The following is a 27,906-nucleotide window of genomic DNA, read 5'->3' on the forward strand; positions in this document are numbered from 1 at the left end:
CTTGGCAGGCTCTGGCCAGGGGGGCACCAGGCGGAGTGGGGCAGGGATGCGGGGGGTTGATGGGGGCAGGGGTGCTGGCTGAGGGGCAGCGGGGGGAAGGATGGGAGCCCCGGCAGGCTTTGGCTGTGGGGAGGCGCTGGGCAGAGTTGGGCAGGGACACTGGGGGGCGCCCCTCTCCCTTATGGTCCCCTCACCCCTGGACAGACACACACAGACTCGCCCTAGGTGGCGCTATCCCAGCCACGCTCTTTAATCAGCTAATAAATAGTGGGGCGGGGCCCGAGCCCCGTAACACTGAGGATGAGGAGGGAGCAGATGGCGTGCAGGCTGGTTGGGGGGCTCACACACACACACAGCCCCCGCCAGCAGCGGCGAAGGGCAAGAGGCCCAGGCCAGGAGACAACGACCCAATGCCTGGTGGGTACCGAGCCCTCTGGGAATCGAGTGTTTGGAGAAGGGGGCAGAGCCATGGGCAGTGCCCCTGGCACCGCACGGAGCCTGCCCCAAGGGTGCCCCTGCTCTAGCACAGAGAGGACCCAGGAGTCCTGGCTCCAAGGTAGGGGGGTGGGGGAACTGCCCTGGCCACTCCCCACAGTAACACCGTGCAGCTAGACCACTTAGAAAGTCAATTCCTAGCCCAGGCTGGATGGGTTCCCCCAGGCCACAACAGGCCCCCAGCCAGCAGACACGGGGGCTGTACCCAGCTGGCAGCCGCAGTCCAGCCACCATTGTCCTGGGTTGCAGGCAGAGGGCGGATCGGGGGGGCAGAGCCAGCCCCCTGGGGATCCTCCATGTGTCCCACGGTGCGGCCTCCACCTAGCTGTCACCACAGACACCTGCTCCGCCAGGGGGGTGGCAGGAGAGCAGGGCAGCCCAAGCCAGTGCTGACGCCAGCTAATGGCCAGGTGCTGCTGACCCAGCAGGAGAAGCAGACCCTGGGAGGCGTCCAGGCGGCGCTGACCCGGCCAAGGGAGCCAGCCGGCGAAGGGCGTCCAGGCGGCGCTGACCCAGCCGACGAGGGGCATCCGGGCGGCACTGACCCGGCCAAGGGAGCCAGCTGATGAGGGGCGTCCAGGTGGCGCTGACCCAGCCGAGGGAACTGGCCCGCAGGGGACGTCTGGGCAGCGCTGACCTGGCCAAGGGAACCGGATGATGAGGGGTGTCCTGGCGGCGCTGACCCGGCCAAGGGAGCCAGCCGAAGGGGGGCGTCCAGGTGGCGCTGACCCGGCCGACGAGGGGCGTCCGGGCGGCGCTGACCCGGCCGAGGGAGCCGGCTGAAGGGGGGCATCCAGGTGGCGCTGACCTGGCCAAGGGAGCCAGCCGAAGGAGGGCGTCCGGGCGGCGCTGACCCGGCCGACGAGGGGCTTCCGGGCAGCGCTGACCCGGCCGAGGGAGCTGGCCAATGAGGGGCGTCCGGGCGACGCTGACCTGGCTGAAGGAGCCGGCCTGCAGGTGGCGTCCAGGCGGCGCTGACCCAGCTGCAGTCTCAGATCCAGCTCAGTCTCCCGTGGCCCCTGGCGGCCAGCACAGCTTCAGGAGATGGCGTCAGCCTGGCCTGGCTCCGGGGGCGGTTCTGCCATCATGATGCCCTGGTGCAGCTTCTCCAGGGAGACCTTCATCTGGGGGGGGGGGGGGGGAAGAGAGGCAGGAAAGGTACCAGTTATTGCCGAACGGCCGACAGCCAATGAAGAGGGCTTCAGCCTTGTAGTCCTGGCTCCCACCCCACCCCTCCCCCCATCTAGACTACACTCCCCTCAGAGCAGGGAGAGAACCCAGGAGTCCTGGTGCCCAGACCCCCAAACACACTAACCCCACTCCCCTCCCAGAGCTGAGGAGAAAACCCAGGCATCCTGGTTCCCAGCCCCTCTACTCTAATCAGTAGATGACACTTTCCCCGGTGACTCCTCTTTCCTTGGGCTCCCACTAGGGTCCTGCTGCCAGGCAGGGGGTGCTCCAAGTAGCTCTGGGTGCAGGACTCAGGGGCTGGGTGACTGCACATTAGCTCTGCTGGCCCCAGGCTCTGCACGAGCAGAGCTGCAGGCCTCCCTGAGCAGGGACCCAAAGAGCCGAGCGAGCCTGGCCCGACCCGGCCCAGCAGCATCACCTCATCCAGCAGCTCCACAGAGGCCTCCAGGATCCGCCTCCACTTCTGCACCTCGGCACCATGGAAACGCCGCTGCAGCTCTAGGACCTCGGCCCACTCGCCTGCTGTCCGAGGCAGCTTCCTGGGGAGCAGGGGGTCACTGCCAGCTGAGATGGGGATTGCCCCATCTGCCCCAAATGCCAGCTGCTGGGACCCCTCCCCTGGCACCTCAACCCCACTTCAACAATACCCAACCTCCTTACCCCCAGGATTGCCCCCATCACCTTGGCCTGTGTTCCCCATACTACCCCCTCCCCCACTGCCAGAAATCTCCCCATTCCCCTCCCTGGCAGCCCCCCCGCGCCGGGATCACTCACCCTCGGGCCAGTGCGGAGGCCTGCCAGGCCTGGAAGGCGCGGGCCGTGTGCTCCAGCGCCCACAGTCGGTATAACAGCATCACATTGAGAACCACCAGGACCAGCAGGCTGGGGGGAGAGGGAGGATGAGGGGCTGGCAGAGCCCCACCACAGGCCTGATGCTGGTAAGGGTCACCCAGTGTCCCTAGGACACAGCCTTGTGTACATGGGGCAGAACCCAGGCATCCTGGTTCCCAGCCCCCCTGCTCTAACCGCTACACCTCACCCCCACCTCCTCCCAGAGCCGGGGAGAGAACCCAGGAGTTCTGGCCCCACCCCCCAGTTACATGTGTGGCTGTCTCAGGCCCCATCTCCCTGCCCAGAACATGCTCAAGGCAGACTGTCAGATTTGCATACTGTGCTCTGATTGGTGGGGTCTGGAGCTGAGGCCTGCCATCACTCGGCATGTCAGTGGTATGTTGGCCAATCAGAGCACAGTATGCAAATCATGCCACCTCAGTCAGTGCTCCAGAGAAATGGGAGCTCAGAACACTAAGGACGGGGCTCAGCAGGGCAGGGCTGATGCTGGGGGGAGGCAGGGATGGTGCTGGGGGGGTGTCTGGGGGCACAAAGGGGGCAGGGGGTCCATGGCAGCCAGCGGGACATGGGCTGGGGGGGGGTCACACTGTACCTCACACAGATCCTGTGAGGCAGCAGAGACAGAAGGAAGGAAAGAGACACGTAAGTTCTCACCCCTGAGAATCATCCCATAACTCCCTCCACATGCAGCCCCCCATCCCATACACAGCCCCCTCTTCTTACACAATCCCTCCCCCCCCACTCCCCCCACCAATAGCTCCTGTCTGGCCATACAGAGAGCAGCTCTCATCCCCCACCCCCACCCCAGTCCAACTCCTACATCCCAACTCGGGAAAGTGTCTGTGGCTCTGCCCCCAGGGGTACCCCTGCTCTGCCATACCCCCTCACATCACCCACAGAGCTGAGCCTGAGCCCAGCCCTGGATGGGTGTGACCCAAATTCTGGACCCTCCCCACACACAGAGCTCCACCCCCCCATTATTCCCATCAGAGCCCTGCCCCAGCTCCCCACATTATGCCCCCCAGAGCCCTGCCTGGCCCCCCACATCACTCCTTCAAAGAGCCCCAGACCCCATTAGTCCCATCCCCCCATAGCTCAATCACCCACCCCTGCCTCCCCATAGCCCAGCCCCGCATGTCCCTTACACCAGGCTGACGATGAGGATGAGGGTGGACACGGTGGGGCCCCGGCTCCGCTCCATGAGCTGCTGGGAGAGTCGGGCTGCCAGGCTGCCTGCGGGGAGAGGGGGCAGGTTAGGCGGGGACCAGGCCAGCCCCATGGGCCCAGGAGTCACTCCCCATAGGGGACTGCAGCAGCTCGTCTCCCATTCTCTGGCAGGGAGGAATAGCTGCCCCTGCAGGCTCCCTGATGGGGGATCATCGGGGACAAGGTATGTTCCCCCTTACCAGGGGACGGTGATGAGGGAAGGCTCCAGACAGGGCGATGGGGATGGGGGACAGGGATGGGGACGAGTTTGAGGGGGGCGGGTTCCCTTTGGGCTGGAGATGGGGTTGGGGTGGGTTCTGGGGGCAGGATACAGGAGGGGGCACATTTCCTTTGGATGGGTTGTGGGTGGAGGGTTGGGGGCAGGTTCCCCTTTACCCGATGGGAGGGGGCGACAGGTTCCCTCTGGACATGGGCGGGGATGCGGTGGGTTACAGGCAGGGGCGGGTTTTCCCTTACTGGAAGGGCGCAGGGTGCGGGGCCCCGTCTCGCTGGGGGGCAGTGTGGCCAGGGTGGGCTCAGCATGGGGGGCCCTCCAGCCCAGTGTGCGCTTCCTGCGGCGCAGCCCAGCCAGCAGCCCCCGCGGCTCTATCCCATGGCCCCTCTCCTCCAGCAGCGTCTTCTCCGCCCGTGCCAGCGCCAACCCTGCAACACCAAGAGGGGTGAGACGCCCGTGCCAGCCCCGCCATGCCGGGGGGTGAGATGCCTGCGGGGGGGGGCACATGCACCCCGTGAAGCCCAGAGGGAGAGAGCCATGTGGAGCCCAGGGGCCATCCAACTGTGTCCCTCCAGCTGCCCTCAGCCCAGCTGTCACCCCCACCCAACCAATGGATTTATTGGGAAACCCCCTCCGATTGGCAGCCTGCCCTCCCCAGCCCCCTCGCTTCACCAGCCCCCCTCCTCCCACCGCTCATGGGATATGACGCAGTGAGAATTTTCTTAGTATTTTGTTGGGTGCTGGACGTGCCTCAGTTTCCCCAGTGTGCTGCATGTTTACCTAGCTGGAGGGAAAGGGGGTTTAATTTTGCAGAGACCCAGAGAACCAGGTGGGACTGTTGAATGGCTGCCTGGACCCAGACAATGGCTGGACATTTTGTAACTCAGCAACTGATAACCCAGGGGCTACAGCCAAAGAGAACAAAGCTGAGGTGGAGGCCAGGTGACCCTGTTTGCCCTGAAGGGGAACAAAGGATGGAGGAGGGGCAGCTGGGCTTGACTGAGGGTGGGCTGCTGGAAGCGGGGCTCAGCCTCCTGTTGGGGGTCCCAGGTGGAGATCAAGGCTTGGAGCTCTGGGTCTGACCAAGATGGCCGTGGCTGGAACTTCCTGGGTTCGGTGCTAACAAAGAACTTGCCTACGCTGTGCTCCAGATGGCTGATAAACCTTCTGTGTCACATGCTGGCTGAGTCACTGTAATTGCGGAGTTGGGGTGCAGGGCTCTTTGGGGGCATGTGAGGCTTCCCCAGGTGTCACATCCAGGCGGACTCCTTGTGGGGAGCTCAGTGAGGAACAGGGGGCTAAATGCTCCGAGCTCAGACCCAGGAGGTGCTGAAGCCAAGGAGGCTTCTTGCCCCAGTGAGAGTGTCAGGGGGTGTTATACTCAAGAGGGTCCTGCCTGGGTTTGATTCAGAGCTGTTCAAAAGCACCGAGCCTGTGACACGGCCCCACCCACCCAGCCCCCCTCGCCTTGCCTGCCCTCCGCCCATGTCACCTCCCTCGCCTCAGCCGCCTGCGCAGCCCCGTCCACATTGCCCCCCAGTAGCCTCTTACCCCCCCATATCTCCATCCCTGCCCGATACCCTCTGACAGCCCCCACCCCCCACAGGCACCTCCGAGTCCACAGAGCACTCCCAGACTCCAGTGCTGGGCACGCTCTTCAGCACCTGCCCTCTTACCCCGACACCAGCCATCCCTCGCAGTCCCCATCCGTCCCGCGCCCCATCCCAGGTGCCAGACACCCCGTACCCAGGTGCTGGAAGTACTCCTCCACGCCGCTCCATGTGTTCTTTTCAATCAGGGCTCTCACAAGGTTCCAGGGCTGTTTCCGGTACCGGATCTCGGAGGAGACTCTGGGGAAGGCAGAGTCGGGGGGGGGGGGGTGTCAATGACCTGTGTAGATAAATCTTTGATAATTTTCACATGACTTTACATTGTGCCTCTTCATGTAACCTTGTGGTGGGTCTACCCACGTGTGACCTCTGTTTTCATGGGACTTTATATCAAAGCTTCATTTAGAAACTTTGCATTGCCCTTGGTATAATATTATAGCCCTTAAGGATAGAATAAGATAGAAGAAAAATTTCTGTTTGCTAGCAGTAGAACAAGAGCTCTCCCCCCACCCCCCACTCTTAATCAATTGCCCTGTTGAATGAATGAGGTGTGAATGAGGAAGGCATGGAAGGCAGCACCTCCAGACAGCCTCAACTGTTGGAGAGGGGCTGGGAGCCAGACCCAAGGACAATAAAACGTGTCAAGTGGGCTCATTAAAGACAAGCAGACATACTGACGGCCTCGGGGGTTAGAAGCAAGCACCTTCTTTTGGAAACACCCTCTTTGCAGCATTGGGACAACACTCAAAAGAAAGCAGCACAAAGGACCAATGGACACAGACACAGAGTTTGAATCTGGTCTAGATTTGCATAAGAGGGAAGCTGCTATAAAAGTGAGGTGTCTTGCAGAGGACCCCGGGTCTCGTCTTGTCAACATGGGAGCATCGATCCGGATCGGCAGAAGCCCGGCTCCACCCCCTCCCCCATCTAACTCACCTGGCCAGTGAAGTTAAGGGGAGCAACTAATTGGTAACAACAAGACGGAGTGTGTTTGTGTGTGTGTGTGAGTGTAAGTGTAAGTGTAATATATTATATGCATATAATACAGTGTTAATGAATACATGTATTACTAATAAATGTGGCGTTCTGCCTTATTCCCCCTGAAAAGATCCTGTGCAGTACTTTAAGTACAACATTTTGGTGGAGAATGCGAAAGGGGGAGCAAGCATAGAACCCACAGTTATTATAAAACTGGTGTGCACACCGCCAGCTTTAGCAAGCCTGGCACTATAGGAAAAAGAGCGTAAACTTTCAGTTAATTAACCAAACTCTGAAGGATATAGGAGTTTAGGTTTGAATTGTGTTATAGAGGTACATACACCCTCAGCCGTAGCAAGACTGAGCTAAAGAGGAGAACTTAGTGTTTCTCACTCTGATCCGGGGAACGATCTAATCCGGGGAAGGATTTGTATAATTGGTGTATGAACCACAGAGGGAAGCTTAGCGTCTCTCCCTCTGGCCCAGAAAAAACATAAGATGCAGATCTTGTTCTGTTAAGCCAAACTCTGAAGGATATAGGAGTTTGGGCAGTGTAGTGTGGTTTATGTTTGTTTGTTTGTTTGTTTTTGTAAGTAATATTGTGGTAATTTCACAATTTTGAAGAAAATGTTTAAGGAACGGGACCAGGAAGGGTGGGGGCTAGTTGAAAAGCCCACCCTCCTTGCTAAATTGGTAGTGGAACAAGGCTTGTGCCCATGGAAAGAAACTGTTTATTGGAAAAAGCAGGATCGGGCCCAGGCAAGCAACAGATAAAGAAACTAAAAACAGGTTGGGTACAGAGAGTTAATACAGCACTCTCAAATCTTACAGCAGCAGTAACATCAGGAGAAGAAACATTTAAGACCCCAGAAGGGGGCAGACCTTTGGGACCCCTCTGGAGATTGGGAAGGAGGATATTTGGGTAAATTCCTCCTCCCAGGGCCAAAATGCCATTAAAACAGTTAACAACAGTGCCTGCTTCTGCCTCAGATCTCCAGGCCATGGCAAAATGGCTGAAGATTTTAAAACAGAATTTTTTTTCTAGATGGAGTGTTAACGCCCTTTTACTGAGAGAAAGGGAGGATTTACACTCTCAAAAAATGCACCACTCAATTAGCATTTGTGCAGCCCCAAGTACCAAACACACTGTGGCAGAGACCAAGCAGGTTCCGCCATGGTAAAAGCACTGTGCTAATTTGTTTCCAAGCTTCTATCTTTCAGGCTCTGAACCGGAACATCAGAAGAGCTGGTACCAGCTGAAGAGTTATAAAATACCATGGTTATAGTGTCATGACAAAGTCTGTGTTCAGTGTTCTGTGTTGCATGTTCTGTGTCTGTCTCTGGTGGTGTCCTGTGTTAGCATTGGGTCCAGAAAAAGAGGGGATACTACACTAGACAGGGCAAATGTCTTTTCCTCTCTCTACTTCCCCCATCTCCATCCAACTTATCAATCACCCCTTGTGTCCAAAAGACTTTGGTCCCCAGTGCATCAGGGTTATTTTGTTTGTTTTGTCAGGTTCTCTAATAATCATTTTGTTGTTGATTTTTGTTCTTGATACATTTGTATTGTTAAGTATCAGGGGGTAGCCGTGTTAGTCTGTATCTACAAAAACAACAAGGAGTCTGGTGGCACCTTAAAGACTAACAGATTTATTTGGGCATAAGCTTTCGTGAGTAAAAACCTCACTTCTTCGGATGCATAGATTTGTATTGTTAGTTACATTTGCTTTTTTGTTAATTCCACACTTTCCTCTATGCACTCTAGTTCTATTTCCCCAAGCCCTGAAGGATAGTTCTTGGGCCCCCATAACCTGTAAAACCTTGGCCCATGATTGTAGGGCACCATCTTTCAGGTCCCCAGAAACCTCTTGAAAACAACTGTTAAAAATAGGAAATTCTGCAACATTTTGGCAACTAAACGTTAGTTTAAGTCCAAATCAGCTTAACCTTACATAACAACTGTGGTACTCCTACAAAATCTTATTTGTTGTGTGTGCTTAAAAAGGTCCTGACCTCAGTGATTTTTATTGTTTGATGGCTATTGCAGCATCAAACTTGGGCCTCATTTTGTTTGTCAATGTACCCAATTATTGTAATGGTAATGGTTTTGTTGTATTTCCAATTATTATAATTATAATTGTTTGCATTTGTGTTTATGTTATATCTGGTGTTTAGTCAATTGTAATGGTTTTAGTTATATTCACCTGGTTATAATTGTTTGGTTTGTTTGCAACAAATACAAAAGATTTATATGGTGACCACTCAAGAATTGTTCTTGAGAGGTCAAAAGGGGGACAATGTAGATAAATCTTTGATAATTTTCACATGACTTTACATTGTGCCTCTTCATGTAACCTTGTGGTGGGTCTACCCACGTGTGACCTCTGTTTTCATGGGACTTTATATCAAAGCTTCATTTAGAAACTTTGCATTGCCCTTGGTATAATATTATAGCCCCTAAGGATAGAATAAGATAGAAGAAAAATTTCTGTTTGCTAGCAGTAGAACAAGAGCTCTCCCCCCACCCCCCACTCTTAATCAATTGCCCTGTTGAATGAATGAGGTGTGAATGAGGAAGGCATGGAAGGCAGCACCTCCAGACAGCCTCAACTGTTGGAGAGGGGCTGGGAGCCAGACCCAAGGACAATAAAACGTGTCAAGTGGGCTCATTAAAGACAAGCAGACATACTGACGGCCTCGGGGGTTAGAAGCAAGCACCTTCTTTTGGAAACACCCTCTTTGCAGCATTGGGACAACACTCAAAAGAAAGCAGCACAAAGGACCAATGGACACAGACACAGAGTTTGAATCTGGTCTAGATTTGCATAAGAGGGAAGCTGCTATAAAAGTGAGGTGTCTTGCAGAGGACCCCGGGTCTCGTCTTGTCAACATGGGAGCATCGATCCGGATCGGCAGAAGCCCGGCTCCACCCCCTCCCCCATCTAACTCACCTGGCCAGTGAAGTTAAGGGGAGCAACTAATTGGTAACAACAAGACGGAGTGTGTTTGTGTGTGTGTGTGAGTGTATATGCATATAATACAGTGTTAATGAATACATGTATTACTAATAAATGTGGCGTTCTGCCTTATTCCCCCTGAAAAGATCCTGTGCAGTACTTTAAGTACAACACCTGCTCCTTGGGGAGCACTGGGGTGGAGGCGAGCTGCCAGGCCAGGATGCTGGGAAGCAGCTCCCTAGAGCAGATGCGGTGGGGGCCTGTTGCCCAGAGATTCCCAGCAGCAGACCCACCCGTCACAGATCCCAAGGCCAGAAGGCACCATTGTGCTCATCTGAGCTGAGCCATCCCTAGCATGGGCCTGCCCTGAACGAACGCCTGCCCCCACCCCACGGCTGCAGCAGAGCTTCAGCGGGGTCCTGGCTCCAGCTCTAGTCCCCCATGGCCAAGAAAGATCAGCTCCACCCAGGCCGGGAGCTGCAAGACACTCAGGCCGAGCTCCTGAGAGGGACGGGAAGAGCTGAGCTTGGTTAGCCCCCAGTGCATGTTGAGGGTTCTCCATGTGCACCCCATAAATCCAGCAGGGGGTGGGGGCAGGTCAGGGCACAAGGCCCAGTGGGGCAGGACGGGGCACAAGGCCCAGTGAGGCCGCACTGGGCAGGCACCTGTGGCGGTGGCGGGAGCAGGGCCGGCTCCAGGCACCAGCCCACCAAGCTTGTACTTGGGGCGGCACCTGGAGGGGGGCGACACGGCGCGGTGCTCCAGCTCCGGCCGCCGGGGAGAGCGGAGCCGCAGTGGGCTCGCCGCCCTCCCCCGGCGCTCTGGCTGCCGGGGAGAGCAGAGCCTGTGGCGGGCTCGCTGCCCTCCTCCCGGCGCTCTGGCCGCCAGGGAGAGCAGATCCCCAGCCGGGCTTTCCGCCCTCCTCCCGGCGCTCTGGACGCCGGGGAGAGCGGAGCCCCGGCTGGGCTCTCCGCCCTCCCCCCGGCGCTCCGGCTGGTCGGGGAGAGCGGCCCGCGGCCAGGCTCGGCACCCTCCCCTGCCTTGGGAGGCAAAAAAGCCAGAGCCGGCCCTGGGCAGGAGAAAATGGTTTCTGATGGCTGGAGGTGGGATGGTCTGTGGCAGCCCCAAGAGCCGGGGGAACCAGTCCTGTTGCAGACAGAGCTCAGGACGTCCCTGGAGGGGGTGCTCAGATGGGGCTGCCTGCCGGGTCGGGGACCTGCCAGCCCTACGTGGGCTTTACAGATGGGCAGAGAGTGGGAATCTGCACAGCCTGGGAGATTGTTCCAGGGCTTAGTTCTGGGCACAGTTCAGTTCCAGGCTGATTTAGTTCCAGCTTCAACTTCCAGCCGCTGGCTGTTCGTGTTGGACTTTTGTCTGCTAGAGAGACGAGCCCAGCACTGGGTGTCTGATCCCAAGCAGCATGGCCAGACAGGAGCCTCACTCTTGACCCTACTCTGGGTTAAGTGAAAGAGCTGGAGCTCCGGGAGCCTCTCCCTCTCAGGCAGGGTTCCTGACCCTTTCCTCATTCTCAGGGCTCTTCCTGGACCCCTCCCCAATTTATCACCATCCTCCTTGGCTTGTGGGCACCAGAACTGGACACAGGGGCCCAGCAGCGTCACACCAGGGCCAAACCTAGAGGGAAAATCACCTCCCTGCTTCTTCTCAAGATTCCCATTTGTGCACCCAGGGCTACATTAGTCCCTCTGGCCCCAGCGTTGCATGGGAATCCATGTTCAGCTGGTATCTCTTTGGGAGATGCCACGGCTGGCGGCAGGAGGGAACACTGTTGACGTAACACACCTAGATCTTCTACAGCCTTTGACTTGGGACCACACGACATTTAGAGTGACAAACCGAGACTGCTACGAAATCAGCGTGGCCCACACTGAACGCATTCGTGGCCGGTTAACTGACAGGGCCCAAAATGAACCCTGTAAACAGGAACCAGCCCTTGAGGGGGGTGTCTCCAGGGGGTCCCGTAGGGATTGGGTCTCGGCCTGTGCTATTTGCAGCTTTATCAATGGCCTGAAAGAAAACTTCAATTCATCCCTGGTCACATCAGCAGAAGACACAGACATTGGGGAACAGGAAATAACGCAGAGGCCGGATCACTGGCACAGAGCCACTGGGATGGGGGACGCCACAACCCCCAAATCTTTTCACCATCCCTGCTCCACACAGAGGAGGGACAGAGTCCCCCCGGTCTGAGTGTGTGGCCAATGCTCTTTGTGCCTAGCTGGACAGTTACATGGAGACGTATTACAAGGCACCATGTGCTCATGGCCAGCTCACCAAGCCGTACTGATTTTGCATCAATCTCGGTTTGTCACTCTAAATGTCATGTAGTCCCAAGTCAAAGGCCGTAGAGGATCTAAGTGTGTTACATCAACACTGTTCCCTCCTGCTGCCAGCTTTGACATCTCCTCCCAAAAGAGATCAAGCTAGCAACAGGATCTATTTTCAATAAACCCATGGCAATTGGCATTAATTCCATCCCCCTCCTTTAATTTGTTATTAACTGAGTCCATATCAGCTGCTCCTTTCTCTCTCCCAGGATTGCTGTTAGGCTGTCAGCCCTATAAGCACCCAGGCCATCCCCTTTACTCTTTTTAAAAGAGCGGCACAACAGTAGTTTTCTCCCAGATCTCTGGAACTTCCCCAGTGCTCCAAGACTTATTGAAAATCAACCTTAATGGGCCAGCGAGTTCCTCAGCCAGCTCCTTTCAAACTCTTGGATGCAAGTTCTCTGGACCTGCTGATTTCAAAGGGTCTGACTTTCATAGTGTGGAGCAGCCGTGAGACAAAGAGAGCCAGCCACCAGAGGAATTCCCAGCACCACTCTCTGGATGGGGGGTGCCCCCCCAAACTCCCAGTGCAGAGGGGCTCTGAGGCGGGGCAGTACCTGAGGCGGGCCGTGCCTGTAGCCAGCGTGCTGATGCAGTAGCGGTGGGCAGTGTAGAAGTAGTCCTGGTAGGGGATGCCCTGCGTGATCACCTCCGAGTCCACCACGCAGGCACCACTATCGGGGCTGGCACGGAACAGGGTCTGGGAGGAGGCCAGCTCTGCTCATCTCATCACAGGCCAGAAACAGCCCTGCATTGTCCCGCCACGCCTGCTGCCATCCTGCACTTGCTAACCCCCCCCACGGTTGCCACCCCGCCCCAGCAGTCCAGCCCCCCCATGCAGTCCAGCCCCTCCATGCAGTTCAGCCCCACCCCTGACCTGGCACCCCGCCCCGCGCAGTCCAGCCCCACCCCTGACCTGCCACCCCACCCCGCGCAGTCCAGTCCCCCCCACCATGCAGTCCAGCCCCACCCCTGACCTGCCGCCCTGCACTGCGGAGTCCAGCCCCCCCACCATGCAGTCCAGCCCCACCCCTGACCTGCCGCCCTGCACTGCGCAGTCCAGCCCCCACACCTGCTGCCCCCTACCATGCAGTCCAGCCCCACTCCATCCAGCCCCCCCATCCCGCTGCTCCTTCACACCCTCCTGGGGCTCCGCTGCCCCCTCACCTGTGTCTCCACCACAGTAGCTGCCTTAGGCCCCAGCGGATTGCTGAGGGGGATGGTATAGGAGAGGACACGGCTCTGGTGGCACTTGCTCTTGCCACTCCATGAGGTCAGCGTCACGTCTGGGGAGAGCAGGGGGTACCATCAGGGCGGGGGCAATCGTCCACTCAGGGGCCTTCCCCCATCTCCCCCCACGCATGCCTCTCATCCCCAACTCCCAGATACAAGGCCCTGCGTGGCCCAGTGGAGCACCCGGCAGCATGAGCTGGTGACCCATGTCCTCCAGCCAGCACAGGCCACACGGGTCGTGTGCAGCGCCAGGCATGGGCCTGGTGCCCAGTCCAAGGCCTCCCCTGCACTGCCGTTGGCAGCTCCCTGGAGCACCAAGCCCAGAATCTCTGAGGGCAGCGGGTCCCAGGTGTTGGGCGATGCCCCACTGCACTGCCCTCCTGTGCCCACCACACACATGCCCAAGACCCTTGGCCTGGCTGGCGCGGGGTGTGTGCCCTGGGGGTGGAGAGTGCCCTCGCCCTGCACTGGCTGCTCCTGGCCCAGCCCCGCTCAACTTCGGGATCTCTGCGAGGCCGCCTGGCCTGGAGCTACCGTGTCCCCTGCCCCATACACCTCGACTCGGGCCAGCAGCGCCCCATGGGTGTCCTGAGGAGTGAGCCAGACCCAGCCCAGCTGTCATCTGGAGGGTAGAAGGGGGCAGCCAGCTTGTGGCCCCAGGGAAGACTCAGCCCCAGCCCGCGCCCCTGCCCTGCCCCACCTGTGAACTTGCGCTGGCCCAAGAAACTCTGCATGAACGGCGAGTCGCTGAAGAGCATCTGCTGCAGCCGCTCGGCCCCCAGGCAATAGACGCAGTTCAGCAGCAGCCGCCCGGGCAGGTCTGAGAAGGCGTCCACCTCCCCTGGGGGGAGAGAGGGGTGAGGAGTTGCCTGGGTCCTAACCCAGTTCTGGGAGGACAGTGGGATCAGAGCAGGCAGGCTGGGAGCCAGGACTCCTAGGTTCTATTCCTGGCTCTGGGAGGGGAGTGGGGCCTAGTGGTTAGAGCAGGGGTCTGGGAGCCAAGATTCCTGGGTTCTCTCCTTGGCTCTGGGAGAGAGGTGGGGCCTAATGGTTAAAGCTGAGGGCTGGTATGTTTGGGCAGGGCTGGGCTATCACCTTCATCCTGCGTGGAGGAGGAAGAGGAGGAGTTGCTGGTGTCAGTGGGGAGGTCCTCATGGGGTAGCAGGTCCCCCAGGGCAGGCAGCGGGGCCCCCCCCAGCACCGCAGCCTTCGGGGGCTCCAGCCCCGGTGTCACTGTGCAGTTGGAGGCAGTATCCGCCTGGCTGTCCACATTCTCCTCGGGGTCCTCTGCCAGCTGGGGGGAAGGGAAAGTAAGGGGGGCCCCAACATGGGCCCAAAACCTCCCCCAGCCTTGCCCCTTCCCTTCTCCAACCTCCCCTAGAACCTCCTCCAGCCCCAACCTTCCCTTCCCCAAGTCCCCAAAGCTCCCCCATCCCCACCCCCTTCCTCCCCAACACCACCCCCACCTCCTATGGCGCTGGCAGCTGGCCAGCTCAGGGCAGTACCTGGAAGAGGGGTTAATTTACTATGTGTGGGTAACAAAGGGCCATTAACTAGGCTAACTAAGACAAGCCCATGCACTTGTGTTGATAGAAACCAAGAACTGATGGTAACTGTATTTACCTACATCCTGGTGGCTGTAACCAAATTAACTGGTACCTGAAAATCCTTTTCACCTCTTGTCACTCTGTATTACCTGCACATCCTGTATGCAGCTGTGCTCAGTTGTCAGTAGATGCAAAGGACTGTAGCTAGCACAGAGTGTGAATTCACTGACCGGAGAACCATTTGGCTAGGGCATGTCAGGGCTATACAGTGTTTACAAGACCGAAGCTTCAGATTGAAGCATTCCATCTTCAAAGCAAGGGTTACTGGGACTTTTCACAGCCTCAAGTGTCCATCACGTGTTGTGACGGATTTTCTGTGTGGACACCTATCCGCTGGCTCTGTGTGCGGGAGAGCTATAAATACACCATTCATGGGCCTGAGCCAGCACCTCTGGTCTGCTGAACTCCGACCAGAGAGTCTGAGCCATTGGACTGAGAACAGGACACCCGGAAAGATTCGTGGAAGGACTAAGAGATTTATGGAGAATTCACCAACATTAAATCTCTGCTAACAACTGGTCTCATATATTCTCATTCACCTGTAATGTATTTTATCTGCTTTGACTTTGAATAACGCTCAGGTCTTTTCTTAGTTAGTTTTAGACACTAATTGTCTATGGGGAGATCTGACCTGAGGTAAGTGACGAGTCCTTTGGGACTGGAAGAACCTAATGTGTGGGGAATTTGGGTTTAATCGCCTTTCATCGCAAAGTGCAGGTTGTCTGGGGGGTAATGAGGGGCTAGAATGGCAAGGGACTGTCTGTGTTCCGTGGTAAAACGGGTAGAGTGATCCAGAGGTACGTTTCAGTGCTGGCTTGGTGAAACTGAATGATAGAATACACCCCCAGCCTCGGGTGTCCATCCTATTTTCTGGCCGTCTGTCCTGAGTTTGGCTTTCTCAGCTGTGAGTCACTCCAGGCACCGTGACACCTCCCACAACCCCACCCCCTGAACCTCCCCAGTCCCCCCAAACCTCCCCCGGCCCTGCCCCCTCCCTTCCCCAACTTGCCCCCACCAACCCTTCCCCCCACTCACCGAGGCGGCCCCATCGCTGCTGCTAGCCAGTGAGTGGAAGCTCTGACTAGCAGCTGTCCTGGCCAACGTGGGGCTGGGCTCCAGCTTGAGGTCAGCAGCGCAGGGCAAGGCCAGGTCTCTCAGCTCCATAATGTCACTGAGCTCCCTGGCTGGCCTGGAGGGGGGGGGGGGGAGGAGTCACTGGGGCGCCAGGGGTCGCACAAGTGTCAAGGTCACTGGGTCCCGCGGGGTCGGGAATCGCACCAGGGCAAGTCTCGGGGTCAGACACGGGGGGAGGGGGGGGGAGGAGTGTGCCAGCTTTTCCAGGGGTGGTGGGGGAAGGGCAGGCACCAGCTTATCCCAGGGGGGCAGGGGCTTCCCATTCGACAGAGGTCCCAGGGTTCCCAACACCTCGGGTGGGGCCAACCTACTCTCGAGGAGACAGCTCCCTGCCAGCTCCCCCTTGGGCAAGAGGACCCAGACTCTCTCATGGGGCGGTGGGGAAGGTGCGGGGGGGGGGGGGGGGGGGGGGGGGGGGGGGGGAGAGCCAGACCTGAGGGCACCGCAGCAGAGGTCGGAGGCCTGTGGCTGGCCCCACACGGGGGGGGAAGGGGGGCTCACACTCACCCCAGGCCATTGAGCTCGTCAGTGGGAACAGGACAGACGTAGTCATCGTCCTCACTGGTGAGGCCAAGCTCAGCGCCGTAGCCCTGGTGAACAATATGCCAAAGCTCCCGGGGAGACAGCGTCTGGAGGCGGGAGACAGCGTCAGGTGGGGCAAGAGACAGCGTTGGGGGGGACAGAGTTTGGGGGAGAGAGACAGCGTTGGGGGACAGCGTTTGCGGGGGGAGAGAGACAGCGTTGGGGGGGTGGGCAGTGTCTGGAGGGGAGACAGCGTCGGGGGGAGGAACAGCGTTGGGCGGGGGACAGCGCCGGGGGGAAGGGGCAGTGTCTGGAGGGGGGGACAGCATCGGGGGAGGGGACAGCATTTGGAGGGGGACAGCGAGCAGTGACCCCGGGCCCCACCCCCAAGCCTCCCTCTGTGCCCCCCAGGATTCCACCCCCAGATCCTCACCCCCAAATTGCCTTCTATCATCCCCCACCCCCGCCCCGGGTGCGGCTGTACCTTCTCCAGCAGCGCGTTCTGCCACAGACGGAAGATCAGCATGAAGCAGCGATCACGGGCTCCAAATGAGGTGAAGAAATGCTGGGGGGAGGGGAAAGTGAGACCCGACCCCTGGCTCTCCTGGTGCCCCTCACTCCCGACCCGCAGCCCCTGCTAGCCCAGCCCTGGGCTCCCCCTCTCCGCAGCTCTGCTGGTGCCCCTCACTCCTGACCAGCAGCCCCTGCCAGCCCAGCTCTGGGCTCCCCCACACCTGTCCCACTCCTTCCCACAAGGAGGCCCAGCAGGGCACTGATGCTGCTCAGACAGTGGCCTCCAGCTGCCAGGAAACCCCCCTCCCACCAGGCCCCATCTCAGAGTGACCCGGGAGAGGCCAGACTCAAGTGTCCCTGGGGCAGCACTTCTGTGAGGGGCAGGGATGGGGGTTACCCTCTTGGCACTCCCCAGCCCTGCCTCTTGCGGATCAGGGGGTCCCCACCTGACCCCTCCTCGGGTGAGGATGCCAGCACCCACACAGAGCGGCAGGCAGGACCTGTCCCCTCTCCCTGTGGGGCTGCCCCCAGGGGACCCACCCGGCTGTCTCTGTGTCTACCCTGCATCGGGCAGGGGCACCTGGGACGCCATAGTCCTGCTGGGAGGGGCTGTGCGGAGGCTGGACAGGGGTATGGGGCTGCCCCCCAAGGAGAGGGGCCCAGGGTGGGGGGAGCCCCGGCCCCATCTCACCTTGTCGGCCGCAGTGCAGACCTGGATGGCATTGGGAATCAGCTTGGCCATCTTCTCCTTCTTCAGGCATTTCACCTCCCGCAGCGGGACAGAGATCTGCAGGGGGCAGCAGTCAGGGGGCAGCGTGGCAGGAGGGGCAGGGTTGGGGGGAGGTAAAAGAGAAGCTGGAGGTGGCCCAGGGCAGCAGTGGGAGGGGCAGGAGGTGCCTGGGGGGGAAGGGAAGCTGGAGGCGGCCCAGGGGAGCAGTGGGAGGGGCAGGGAGTACCTGGGGGGAAGCTGGCAGCCCAGGGGAGCAGTGGGAGGGGCAGGGAGTACCTGGGGGGAAGCTGGCAGCCCAGGGGAGCAGTGGGAGGGGCAGGAAGCTGGAGGCACCCAGGGCAGCAGTGGGAGGGGCATAAGGGCACCTGGGGGGAAGGGAAGCTGGGTAGGAGGAGCAGGGTGGGGGTGTAAAAGGGAAGCTGGAGGTGGCCCAGGGTAGCAGGGAAGTGATGAAGTGGGAATTTTCTTAATGTTTTGTATGAATACTGTGTGTGCGCCTCAGTTTCCCTTATGTGTCACATAAGTATCTAGGTGGTGATCATTGCAAAGTCCCCTAAGGGCAGGTGTTACTGCCAACTGGCTGCCTGGGCCCAGACAATGGCCAGACATTCTGTATCCTGGCAACTGATGACCAGGCCCATCCTCTGCAAGAGCCAGCTGCGAGGAGTTGGAGAAAAGCAAGAGGTGGAGGCCAGGTGACCAGTTTGCCCAGGAAAAAGACAAAGGATGGAGGAGGGCAGCTGGGTGTAACTGAGGCTGGGCTGCTCGAAACTGGGGAGTCTCCTGGTTTTGGGACTTGGGGGAGAGCCCAGGGATCTGTGTCTCCCCCAGATGGACTCTGCTGCTCTCTGTGCTAACAAGATCTGTCCTATGCTGTGTTCCAGGTGGCTGCTAAACCGTCTGTAACACACTGGCTGACTCCCTGCTGAGTGCAGAGCTGGGTGCATGGCCCTTTGGGGCGTGAGGCTTCCCCAGGTACCTAGTCGGGCAGGCTCCCTGCGGGGAGCTCACAGGGTGAACAGGTCAGACCCAGCAGGCGCTGAAACTGAGGAGACTGACCCTGGTTACAGTGTGCATAGGGGTGTCACACTACTCGAGGGCCCTGGCTGAACTTCACTCAGAGCTGTCCAGAGCACCCAGACTATGCACCCGTGACAAGGAGGGGCAGGGTTCTGGGCCCCTGGGTGGAGAGGCAGAGGAGGTGGCCCAGGGCAGTGGGGACATGGCAGGGCTTGCAGTCCCCTAGGGGGATGGGAAGCTGGAGGCAGCCCAGGGTAGATGGGGCAGGGCAGAGCTCAGGGACACTGAGGGGAGAGGGGCAGTGGCCCAGGGCACCAAGGGAGGTGCAGGATTCAGGGGCACCTGGAGGGGATGGGGGGGCAGAGGAAGCTGGCAGAGCCCAGGACAGTGTGGGGAGGTGCAGGGCTTGGGGTCCCTTGGGGAGATGGGAAGCTGAAGACAGTCCAGGGCATTAGAGGCAGGGCAGCACTCAGGTGCAACGGGAGGGGGGAGGGGCAGCGGCCCATGGCAGCGAGGAGAGGTGCAGGGCTCGGAGGCACCTGGGGGGTGGGGCCTCAGGGTGCCCGGGGGAGGGGCAGAGGAATCTGGCAGGGCCCAGGGCAGTGGGGGAGGGGCAGGATTCAGGGGTGCCTGGGGGGCAGGAGGGCCGCAGGGCACCCAAGGGGGGGTCGGTCACTCACTGCTGTCTCCCAGCGGAAGATGTTGCTGTAGAAGCAGAGCCAGTTCTCGGACAGGTAGAGCCGCCCCTGGAGCAGGATGTCGCGCTGCAGTGCACAGGAGTAATCTGGGGAGAGGGGAAACGTCAAAGCCAGCCCAGTGGGGGGGCCTGTGGCTGAGCTGGAGGAGGGGAGGCAGGGCTGGGCTAGCAGGGGCTGCGAGTCAGGAGTGAGGGGCACTCCCAAAGCTGGCGGGGGGCAGGGCTGGGCTAGCAGGGGCTGCAGGGCAAGAGTGAGGGGCACCCGCAGAGCTGCGGGGAGAGGAGAGAGCAGCACTCCCATTTGACAGCACAGGGAGCAGGCTAGATCTGTGGGGGGAAGGGAGCTGCCAGTGTGGGGGGCCTGGGGAAAAGAGGGGGCAATAGGTCGTGGGGAGTGGGTACAGCAGGAGCTAGAAGGCCAAGTGCCAGCACCGCCCCCCCCCCAGACACACGGGGGGAGCCCCCTGAGTGAGCAGGGACTGGAGGCAGGTGTGGAATAGTTGTGAAAACATCTGGGGGACAAGTGAGAAGATGGGGGGGCTCATCCATGGCTCCCCTCCCTGCTCAGCCTGTTCCTTTGCACCCACATTCCCTCCCTGCTGGCCCCTGCTGCCCCTCCACTGGCCCTGCCCCCATGCCAGCCCCACCCTAGTGCCCCTCCCCCATGGCCCCCCCTCACCCACAAGCAGCCGCTCGCTCTCCGGCAGCCCCTTGAAGATCCTGCGGAAATCCTCATTGCGCTGTTTGTACGTGGGGCTCAGCATCTGCGGGGGATCGGGCCTGTCAGGGGTGCAGTGGGCCATGCCCCACCCCCTGATACAGCGGGGAGGGGGACCCTCAGCTACATTTTTGGAGCATGCAGGGGCACCGGGCAGGGTCCCAGGGGGTCCCTGGGCCAGCCGCAGGAGGGACTCTGGGAGTGGGGGGGGGGTCCTGGGAGGGCAGAGTTGAGGGGATAGGAAAGTTCTGTCCAAGTTGCCCACCCCGTCCAGACATTGGCTGCTCCAGGAAACAAAGGGGGAGGGGTCAGGCTGTGCCTCTCCCACAGCTGAGCAGAGCTAGCAGGGAAAGGAGAGAGCTCAGAGTACCGCCTGCCCCTCCCTCAACCCCCAGCCAATCCCCTCCCCCTCCAGCCATGCTCCTCCCCTGCCCCTCCCCACCCAACTCCACATCAGAAATCATGGGGAAGAGGGGAGCATAAACCAAGCCCCTCCCCACCCCCCTTCTTACTCCTCCCCCTCACTGCCTCCCATCTCTGCCCCCCATCTCCAGTAGGGCTGCAGTGGGGGGGGGAGAGGGGAGGGAAGGTCTCTGAAGGGAGCAGGGGGGCTGGGCTCAGCCCCATGAATGGGGGCCAGGACAGACAAAGCCCAGAGAAGGGGTGAGGGGCACAGCACAGGGCTGGGGTAGCGATGGGGGGCGGGGGCTGGAGGGTGTTGTAGGGCTGGTCTGCCCCACCCCAGGGATGCACCCAGCTCTGGGCTGTGCTCAGATGGGGGAGGTCCCCAGAGTCCCTCCTGCCACCCCCTCCCACAGCTGCCAGGGTCAGAGATAGGGGCGACAGGGGGGAGGCGTAGCTGAACCCTGGGAACTGGGCAGTGTGTGGGGTGCTGGGGCCGCTGGCAGAGCCGCGGGGACTCACGCTGTACCAGCTTTGCGCTTTCTGCAAGGGAAAGAGAGAGATAGGTTAGAACAGGAGCCCCCCAGGGGTACACCCCCAAATCCTGCTCCCACCAAGACCCCCAGTCCCCTGTGGTACCCCCCAAAGCCCTGCTCTCCCAGGACCCCCAGACGCATCCCAAAGCCTGCTCCCCGAGGGATACACCCACAAGCCCCCAAGTACTTGCCACCCCCACCCCGAGAGCCCTCCCCTGAGCATGATGACCCAGGGGATACCTCCCAGAACCCCCCCAGAGGCTGGCCCCCAGGAATGGCCCCCAGATGCTGGCTCCCCAGGGAATACCTCCCTAGAATACCCAGGACCCCCACAGAGCCCTCAGTACTGCAATGCAGAGCTCCTCCACAGGGATCCCAACAGCCCTGGATCCAGGGAGTCCCCAAACAACCCTCAATACCCTGCAGAGCTGGGGGGCAGGGCTGGTCGAGCAGGGGCTGCAGGTTGGGATTCAGGGGCACCGGCAGAGCTGGGGGAAACCCAAGGCTGGGCTAGCAGGGCTGAATGTCGGGATTAAGGGGTACTGGTAGACCTGGGCTGGGCTAGCAGGGGCACCCAAAAATAGTCCCCAATATCCTGGCACACCCCCCCCCACAGACACCCACAGCCCCCCAGGATCCAGCCCCCCTCACCTTGCTGTTGCGGATGAAACTCCTGGCACTCAGTGGGTAGTTGAGGGGGGCAGACAAGGGGCCCCGCTCTGGGACACTCTCTGTGCTCTTTTCCACCATGGCATCTGCAGGGAGCTCTGGGGAGGTCCGGGGGGGCAGCAGTAGGCGCTTCCGCAGGGACGGAGAGCTGCTGGGGCTGCTCCGGGGGGAGGGGCTGCCTGTGCTGGGGGAAGACAGAGTGAGGGGGGCCCCATGTATTCCTCCAGCCCCCCTCCCCATTCCTCCCAGGGCCCTTCGCTCCCCTTCCCTTAGCCCTCCAGTGCCTCCCTTCATCCCCTGCTCCCCATCTCTGCCTGTGGCACACTGTACCTCAAAATAGCACCCTGTAACTCCCATAGTCATCAGTCATATATAGTTGTGATATTTCATACAAAGAATGCCATGTATGAGATCATATGAAAGGTCATGATCTGCTGAAACCCCTTGTTCTGTCCAAATATGTATATTGTTAGTGTGTATGAAGTTATGAGATTGTGCTATATGGTTGTTACTGAAATATGTTCTAAGTTTGAGAGTCTGTACTATATGGTGGTGACCCCAGCCCAGGAGGGTGTTAATCGACCATTAATCAGTAGGGGGGTTGTAATCAAGTGATTTACAATTCAACATCAGTTGTGCAAGCACCACACCAGGGGATCGCTCAACCCTGTGACTCAGCAAAGCGCACCAGGACCTATCTGGGCAAGTGTCTTCCAGGCACATGGACTGAGGATATAAAATAGGGAACAGTGGCATCATGCTTTGGCCTTTCTCCTCCCCTGGAAGCAACAAGGACCTGAGAAGACAAAGAACTTCAGCAAAGGAGACTGGTCCCAGGTTTAAGGGAGAAACCTGTGTATTATGAATAAGGCTGCAAGTCTTTCATGGAGGTCATGGACTTCCACAGGTGCAGCGGCTGGTGCGGCTGACCCCAGGGAGGCCCGAGCAGCTGGGGCAGCCCTGGGGCCAGCTGCACCAGCCACTGCTCCGGCAGCCCCAAGCAACTGGTCCCAGGAGCTGCCCCAAGCTGCAGTCCGGGAGCAGCAGCAGTGCCCCAAGCTGCCCCTGCCAGGAGGGGTCACAGGCAACCCCACACCTCCAGGAGCAGCAGCGGCAGCAGGGCTCCGGGCTGCCCCACACCCCCAGGAGCAGCAGCAACCGCTGGAGCACCCCCACCCCAGCAGCAGCGTTGATTGGAGCACTCCGCCACCCCCCCCAGTACCTAAGATTTAGTTAGGGGTATTTTTAGTAAAAGTCACGCCAAGTCACTGGCCATGACTTTTTGGTTATTGCCCATGACCTGTCTGTGACTTTTACTAAAAATACCCGTGCCTAAATTGTAGCCTTAATTATGAACTGTAACATCCAGTGGGGTGAGAAACTTGCTTGAAAATACTGCCAAGTATGATAAGGTTTAAGATTTAGGTTGTGTGGTTATTTTTATTTTCTTTGGTAACCATCTCTGTCCTTTTATGTCCACCACTTATAATCACTTAAAATCGATCTTTCTGTAGTTAATAAACCTGTTTTATATTTTACCTAAAACAGTGTGTTTTGCTTGACGTGCTTGGGAAACCTCAGCTTGGATACAAAAGCTGCTGCATGTCCTCCCCATATAGAGGGAGGAGCAAACTGGGTTATAAACTTACACTGGTCAGGCTTCTGCCCAGGGCAGGACGGTACAGCTCAGAGGCCAAAGTCAGGGAGCCGGGGGGAACTGGCTGGTGCCTTTTGCTGTGTGATTCATGAAAGTTTCAGAGGCCTTCATGCAATCTAGCTGGGTGTGGGGATCCACCTGCTGTTGTGCTGATTGATGGGGGGGATGGGGGGCGGGTTGCTGCTTGTCATTAGCAAAGCATATTGAGAGACAGCCCAGACTGGAGAGTGAAGGGGGGGTATAGCAGTACCCCAGTTCCAGATTGTACCCTGGGGATCCCATCACCCCCATCCCCCCAGCTCAAGACAGGGCTGTTCTTGGGGCTAAGGACTAGAAACAGGAAATGCTTCTCCCATGGGGTGACATGACTCTGATTCCAAAGGGGGCACCTGGGAATGCCTGAAATGAGGGGACAGCTCTGAGCAGAGGAGACCCCCAAGGAGGAAGAGCCACGGGTGAGGGGAGCTCGTGGGTCTGACAGGGGGTAGTGCCAGCTAGGGGGGCATGGGTGTGACATGGGGTAGTGCCAGCTGGGGGGGGGCTGTGGGTCTGATGGGGGGTGGTGCCAGCTGGAGGAGGGGGGGCTTGGGTGTGACGGGGTAGTGCCAGCTGGGGGGGCTTGTGGGTCTGATGGGGGGTAGTGCCAGCCGGGGGGGACGGGCTGTGGGTCTGATAGGGGGTAGTGCCAGCCCAGTGCAGTAGGACCGAGCTGGAACCGACCCACCCATCTCACAAAATGGCTATTTGTTCTCAGCTCCATCCCGACTCCACTCCCCAGTGCAGCCAAATGACTCCATTGCCCCCGTCCACTCCCAGCCCGACCCCAGCACACAGAGCCGAGGGGAAAGAGCCAGTACTGCAGTGGCCGGGGCTGCAGGTCGGGAGTGAGGGGCACTGGCAGAGCTGGGGACAGGGATGAAGCTGGCCAGTGTTGCTGCCCCTAAAACATCTCTCACCCTCCCCCCTCCCTCTGCTCATCACATGCCCCCTCCCCCACCCCCATGTCCCATCGTGCCCGACACTTACTGGCCACCTGGGACTCAGCCTACTGCCAAGGGAAGCATGTGGGGGCCCTACTTCCTGGGCAGCTTCAGATCTGGTTGCTGTTGCCCCCGCCCCTCCCAACAGGTGGCCAGGGCCAGCCTGACACTGTGACAGCTGCTGGGGGCCGGTGGGTGAGTGGGAGGGGGCCTAGAACCTCCAGAAGAGCCAGGTCAGGGGCAGCATTAGACACCCACGTATCCCCCCCAGCTGGGTTCAGGCCAAGCAGGAAGGGGGTCATGGCCAGCACTGGCCCCAATGTCCCCGTACAGTGCTATGGGGCGCTGTGCTGCAGGAAATGTGGCTGGGGCTTGGGGGAGGGGGTTGCTGTGGGGAGAGGACCCCCTGCTGACCTTTCCACCCCCTGCAGCACAGGCCCCCTAGTGCCAAGCTGGGGCATTGGGGCTGGCACCGACTGCCAGGGAAGAGTGCCCCTTGCTGAGCCCAGGCCCCACTCCTTGGCCACCTACCAGGGTCCAGAAGGTCCTGAGATTCCCCTGGCCACTGCCATCAGCTGGGCCACGCCTTTGGCTGTAGGACTCTGGTGGCTCCTAGGGGCCCAAAGTGACAGGGGTTCTGGGGCCCATCACATGCAGCAAGATGCTGCCAGTCCCAGGCCTGGCACATGGGGCCCCTGGCTGCAGGAGAATGGCTGGGCCAAGACCTGGCACCAACTGGCAGAGGGAGGTAAATATGGGGCCGATCCAGCTAGCTTGGCTGGGCTTGAGGGGCTGTCTGTCTGGCCAGTGACTGCCAGCAACCTCCGGCCCCATCTGACGTTGGGGGGAGCCCAGAGAGCATCCCTCAGCCCAAGTAGGACAGACCATGCAGGACAGCTCTGCCGGTGCACCTCACTCCCAACCCGCAGCTTCTGCCAGCCCAGCTCTGAGCAACCCCGACCCAGCTCTGCCGGTGCCCCTCATTCCCGACCCGTGGCCCCTGCTAATCCAGCTCTGGGCTACATAAATCCTGGGCCAGAAGGGACCATTGCGATTATCTAGTCTGGCCAGAGAAATTCCCCAAAATAATCCCTAGCACAGAGTTTTGAGAAGAACAGCGCCTCATGGTTTAAAAATGGCCAGTGATGGAAACATTGGAAAAATTAATTCCCCTCCCTGTTCAAATGAATGCCTCATTTCCCGTCTAAATTCATACGCTTCAACCTCCAGCCGCTGGGTCATGATTGGGGTGTCTGACTCCCCTCCCCACCCCACAGCAAGGCCAGAGGGGAGCCTCTCCCTCTCCTGACCCTTTCCTCATTCTTGGGGCTCTTCCCAAGCCCCTCCCCAATTTATCACCATCCTCCTTGACCTGTGGGCACCACTGGACACAGAGGCCCAGCAACATCACACCAAGGCCAAACCAAGCCTCCCTGCTCTCCTGGAGATTCCCATTTGTGCACCCAGGGCTGCATGATCCGATCCAAGTCCTTTTCAGTGTCCCTGCTCCCCAGGACAGAATCCCCTGGCCTGCGAGTGTGGCCGATGCTCTTTGTTCCTAGCTGGACAGTTACATGGATTCGTATTAAATAGTCACTACCCCCTCTCTGCCAGTGCCCCTCACTCTTGACCTGCAGCCCATGCTATTCCAGCCCTGGGCTCCCCCCACTTCCACCGATGCCCCTCTACTCTGCCCTGCCATCCTGGGGAGTGTCTCTAGGAGATGATCTGGGGGCACAGAGGGAAAGGATAGATGGGCATTGCCTGTCTCAGAGCCCCTCGAGCCTGCGTTCTAATGCTGAAGGGGGCAGACACTCAGCCTGTTAAAGGGTCTGTGTCCCAGCTGTGCACAGAGATTCCTGAATGCAGGGCCCCCTGCCCTGCCTGGCCCACTGCCCTCCCAGGAATCTCCAAGAGCACAAAGCAGTCAGGACAGACACTCAAGATGCCCAAAAAGAAGAACAGGAGTACTTGTGGCACCTTAGAGACTAACAAATTTATTAGTCTCTAAGGTGCCACAAGTACTCCTGTTCTTCTTTTTGCGGATACAGACTAACACGGCTGTTACTCTGAAACTTGTCAAGATGCCCAGGCCCCTCACCCACCATGGGAGGGCATCAGCCCTGCCCCGATTGCTGCCCCTTGGCGTGCTTGCAGAGGGATTTGGGGGTTGGCGAGGCCTGGCCTGCCCTGTTCCTGCAGTGCCCTGGGCCGGCACAGACCCGACGGGATGCTGGCATCCTAGCCACCGCGGGCCCCAGGCTCTCTGGGATTTGCCTGCTGCAGGCACCCATGGACCCAGGCACTGCTTCGCAAACAGATTCCTAGAGCAGCGATTCTCAACCAGGGCTCCCTGGGGGGCTCGAACAGGTTTCAGGGGATCCATCAAGCATGGCTGGCGTTAGACTGCTTGCTACCGCCTAATGCGGCCCTGGCTTGTATACACAGAAAACCCAATTGTGGCACTGCTGGACCATGGAGATTTTATAGCATGGGGGTGGGGGGAAGACCTCAGAAAGAAAAAGGGGGAGAACCCCGTCCTAGGCAGCTCTGTAGTTCAGACAGCTGGGAGAGGGACCCAGGTGTCCGGCTCAGCTGAATGCAGGGAAAGGTACTACAGGTGCCAGTCTCTCCACAGGGCCCATCGCTACCCAGACCCCCAGGGCTAGAGCAAATGCCAAAGGCCTGCGCCCAGCCCAAGATCCCCAGCCAGGAGCTCAGCGCAGGGCACTAGGCAGCGCCGGGCTCAAGGCCGAGCACTCGCTCAGCACAGCCTGGGAACCTGCCAGCAGGGCCGCCTGGGGATGGGGGGGGGGGGCAATTTGCCCTGGGCCCCGCAGGGGCCCCCACAAGAATATAGTATTCTATAGTATTGCAAGTTTTTTTAATGGAAGGGGCCCCCAAAATTGCTTTGCCCCAGGCCCCCTGAATCCTCTGGGCGGCCCTGCCTGCCAGGGAGTGGGAAGGGGGCTCGGAACAGAGAAGGCAGAGCAATAACAGCCCAGGAGAGAACCCAGGAGTCCTGGCTCTCAGACACCCTTCCCCACAATTCTAGAATACCAGAGCCCACTTCCTTAACCTCCATCCCCGCTCACCCCATCCCTCACCCCACACTCCCCTCCCCCCATGCCCCCGCTAACCCCATCCCTCCCCCCACACTCCCCTCCCCCCATGCCCCCGCTAACCCCATCCCTCACCCCACACTGCCCGCTCACTCCACCCCCCACCCCCCATTCCCCTGCTCACCACACACTGCCCGCTCACTCCGCCCCCCATCCCCCCGCTCACCCCATCCGTCACCCCACACTCCCCGCCCCCATCCCCCCGCTCACTCCATCCCTCACCCCACACTCCCCGCCCCCATCCCCCCGCTCACCCCACACTCCCTGCCCCCCATCCCTCGCCCCTCATCCCCACCCCGGCGCCCCCTTACTCGAACATGGCCCGTGTCCCGGCCCGGCCGGCCGGCCGCCCTGCCTCCCCGCGGAGGAAGAGGAAGGAGCCAGAGGCCCGGCGGCTTCCTCCCCTCCCCCTCTCCGCGCTCCGCCCGCTGCACAAAGGGATGGGGGCTGGGCATCAGGATGCCTGGGTTCTCTCTCTGGCTCTGGAAGCGCCCCCA

General features: G+C 59.6%; 1 protein-coding gene across 4 annotated transcripts; it reads right to left on the bottom strand.

The window, feature by feature from the left end:
* Nucleotides 1-222: 222 nt before the first annotated feature.
* On the bottom strand, nucleotides 223-27,798 carry GRAMD1A (GRAM domain containing 1A). Of its 4 annotated transcripts, none has more exons than XM_054010639.1 (19): nucleotides 27,721-27,798; nucleotides 21,633-21,834; nucleotides 20,968-20,988; nucleotides 20,005-20,089; nucleotides 19,309-19,412; nucleotides 17,570-17,665; nucleotides 16,850-16,930; nucleotides 16,351-16,472; nucleotides 15,745-15,898; nucleotides 14,198-14,396; nucleotides 13,803-13,943; nucleotides 13,037-13,155; nucleotides 12,427-12,569; nucleotides 5,726-5,829; nucleotides 4,222-4,407; nucleotides 3,684-3,771; nucleotides 2,461-2,568; nucleotides 2,105-2,225; nucleotides 223-1,619 (listed from the first exon to the last, which is right to left on the bottom strand). In XM_054010639.1, the coding sequence occupies exons 1-19, from the start codon at nucleotides 27,726-27,728 to the stop codon at nucleotides 1,533-1,535; spliced, it is 2,169 nt and encodes a 722-aa protein (XP_053866614.1). In that variant the 5' UTR covers nucleotides 27,729-27,798; the 3' UTR covers nucleotides 223-1,532. The 4 variants fall into 4 exon arrangements, with proteins under 4 accessions (XP_053866614.1, XP_053866615.1, XP_053866617.1 ...); XM_054010640.1 differs by having other exon boundaries at nucleotides 20,975-20,988; nucleotides 21,633-21,829; nucleotides 27,721-27,781; XM_054010642.1 differs by having other exon boundaries at nucleotides 21,633-21,829; nucleotides 27,721-27,781.
* Nucleotides 27,799-27,906: the final 108 nt, after the last annotated feature.

This window comes from Malaclemys terrapin, chromosome 21, assembly GCF_027887155.1.
Source record: "Malaclemys terrapin pileata isolate rMalTer1 chromosome 21, rMalTer1.hap1, whole genome shotgun sequence".
Classification (NCBI taxonomy): Eukaryota; Metazoa; Chordata; order Testudines; family Emydidae; genus Malaclemys; species Malaclemys terrapin.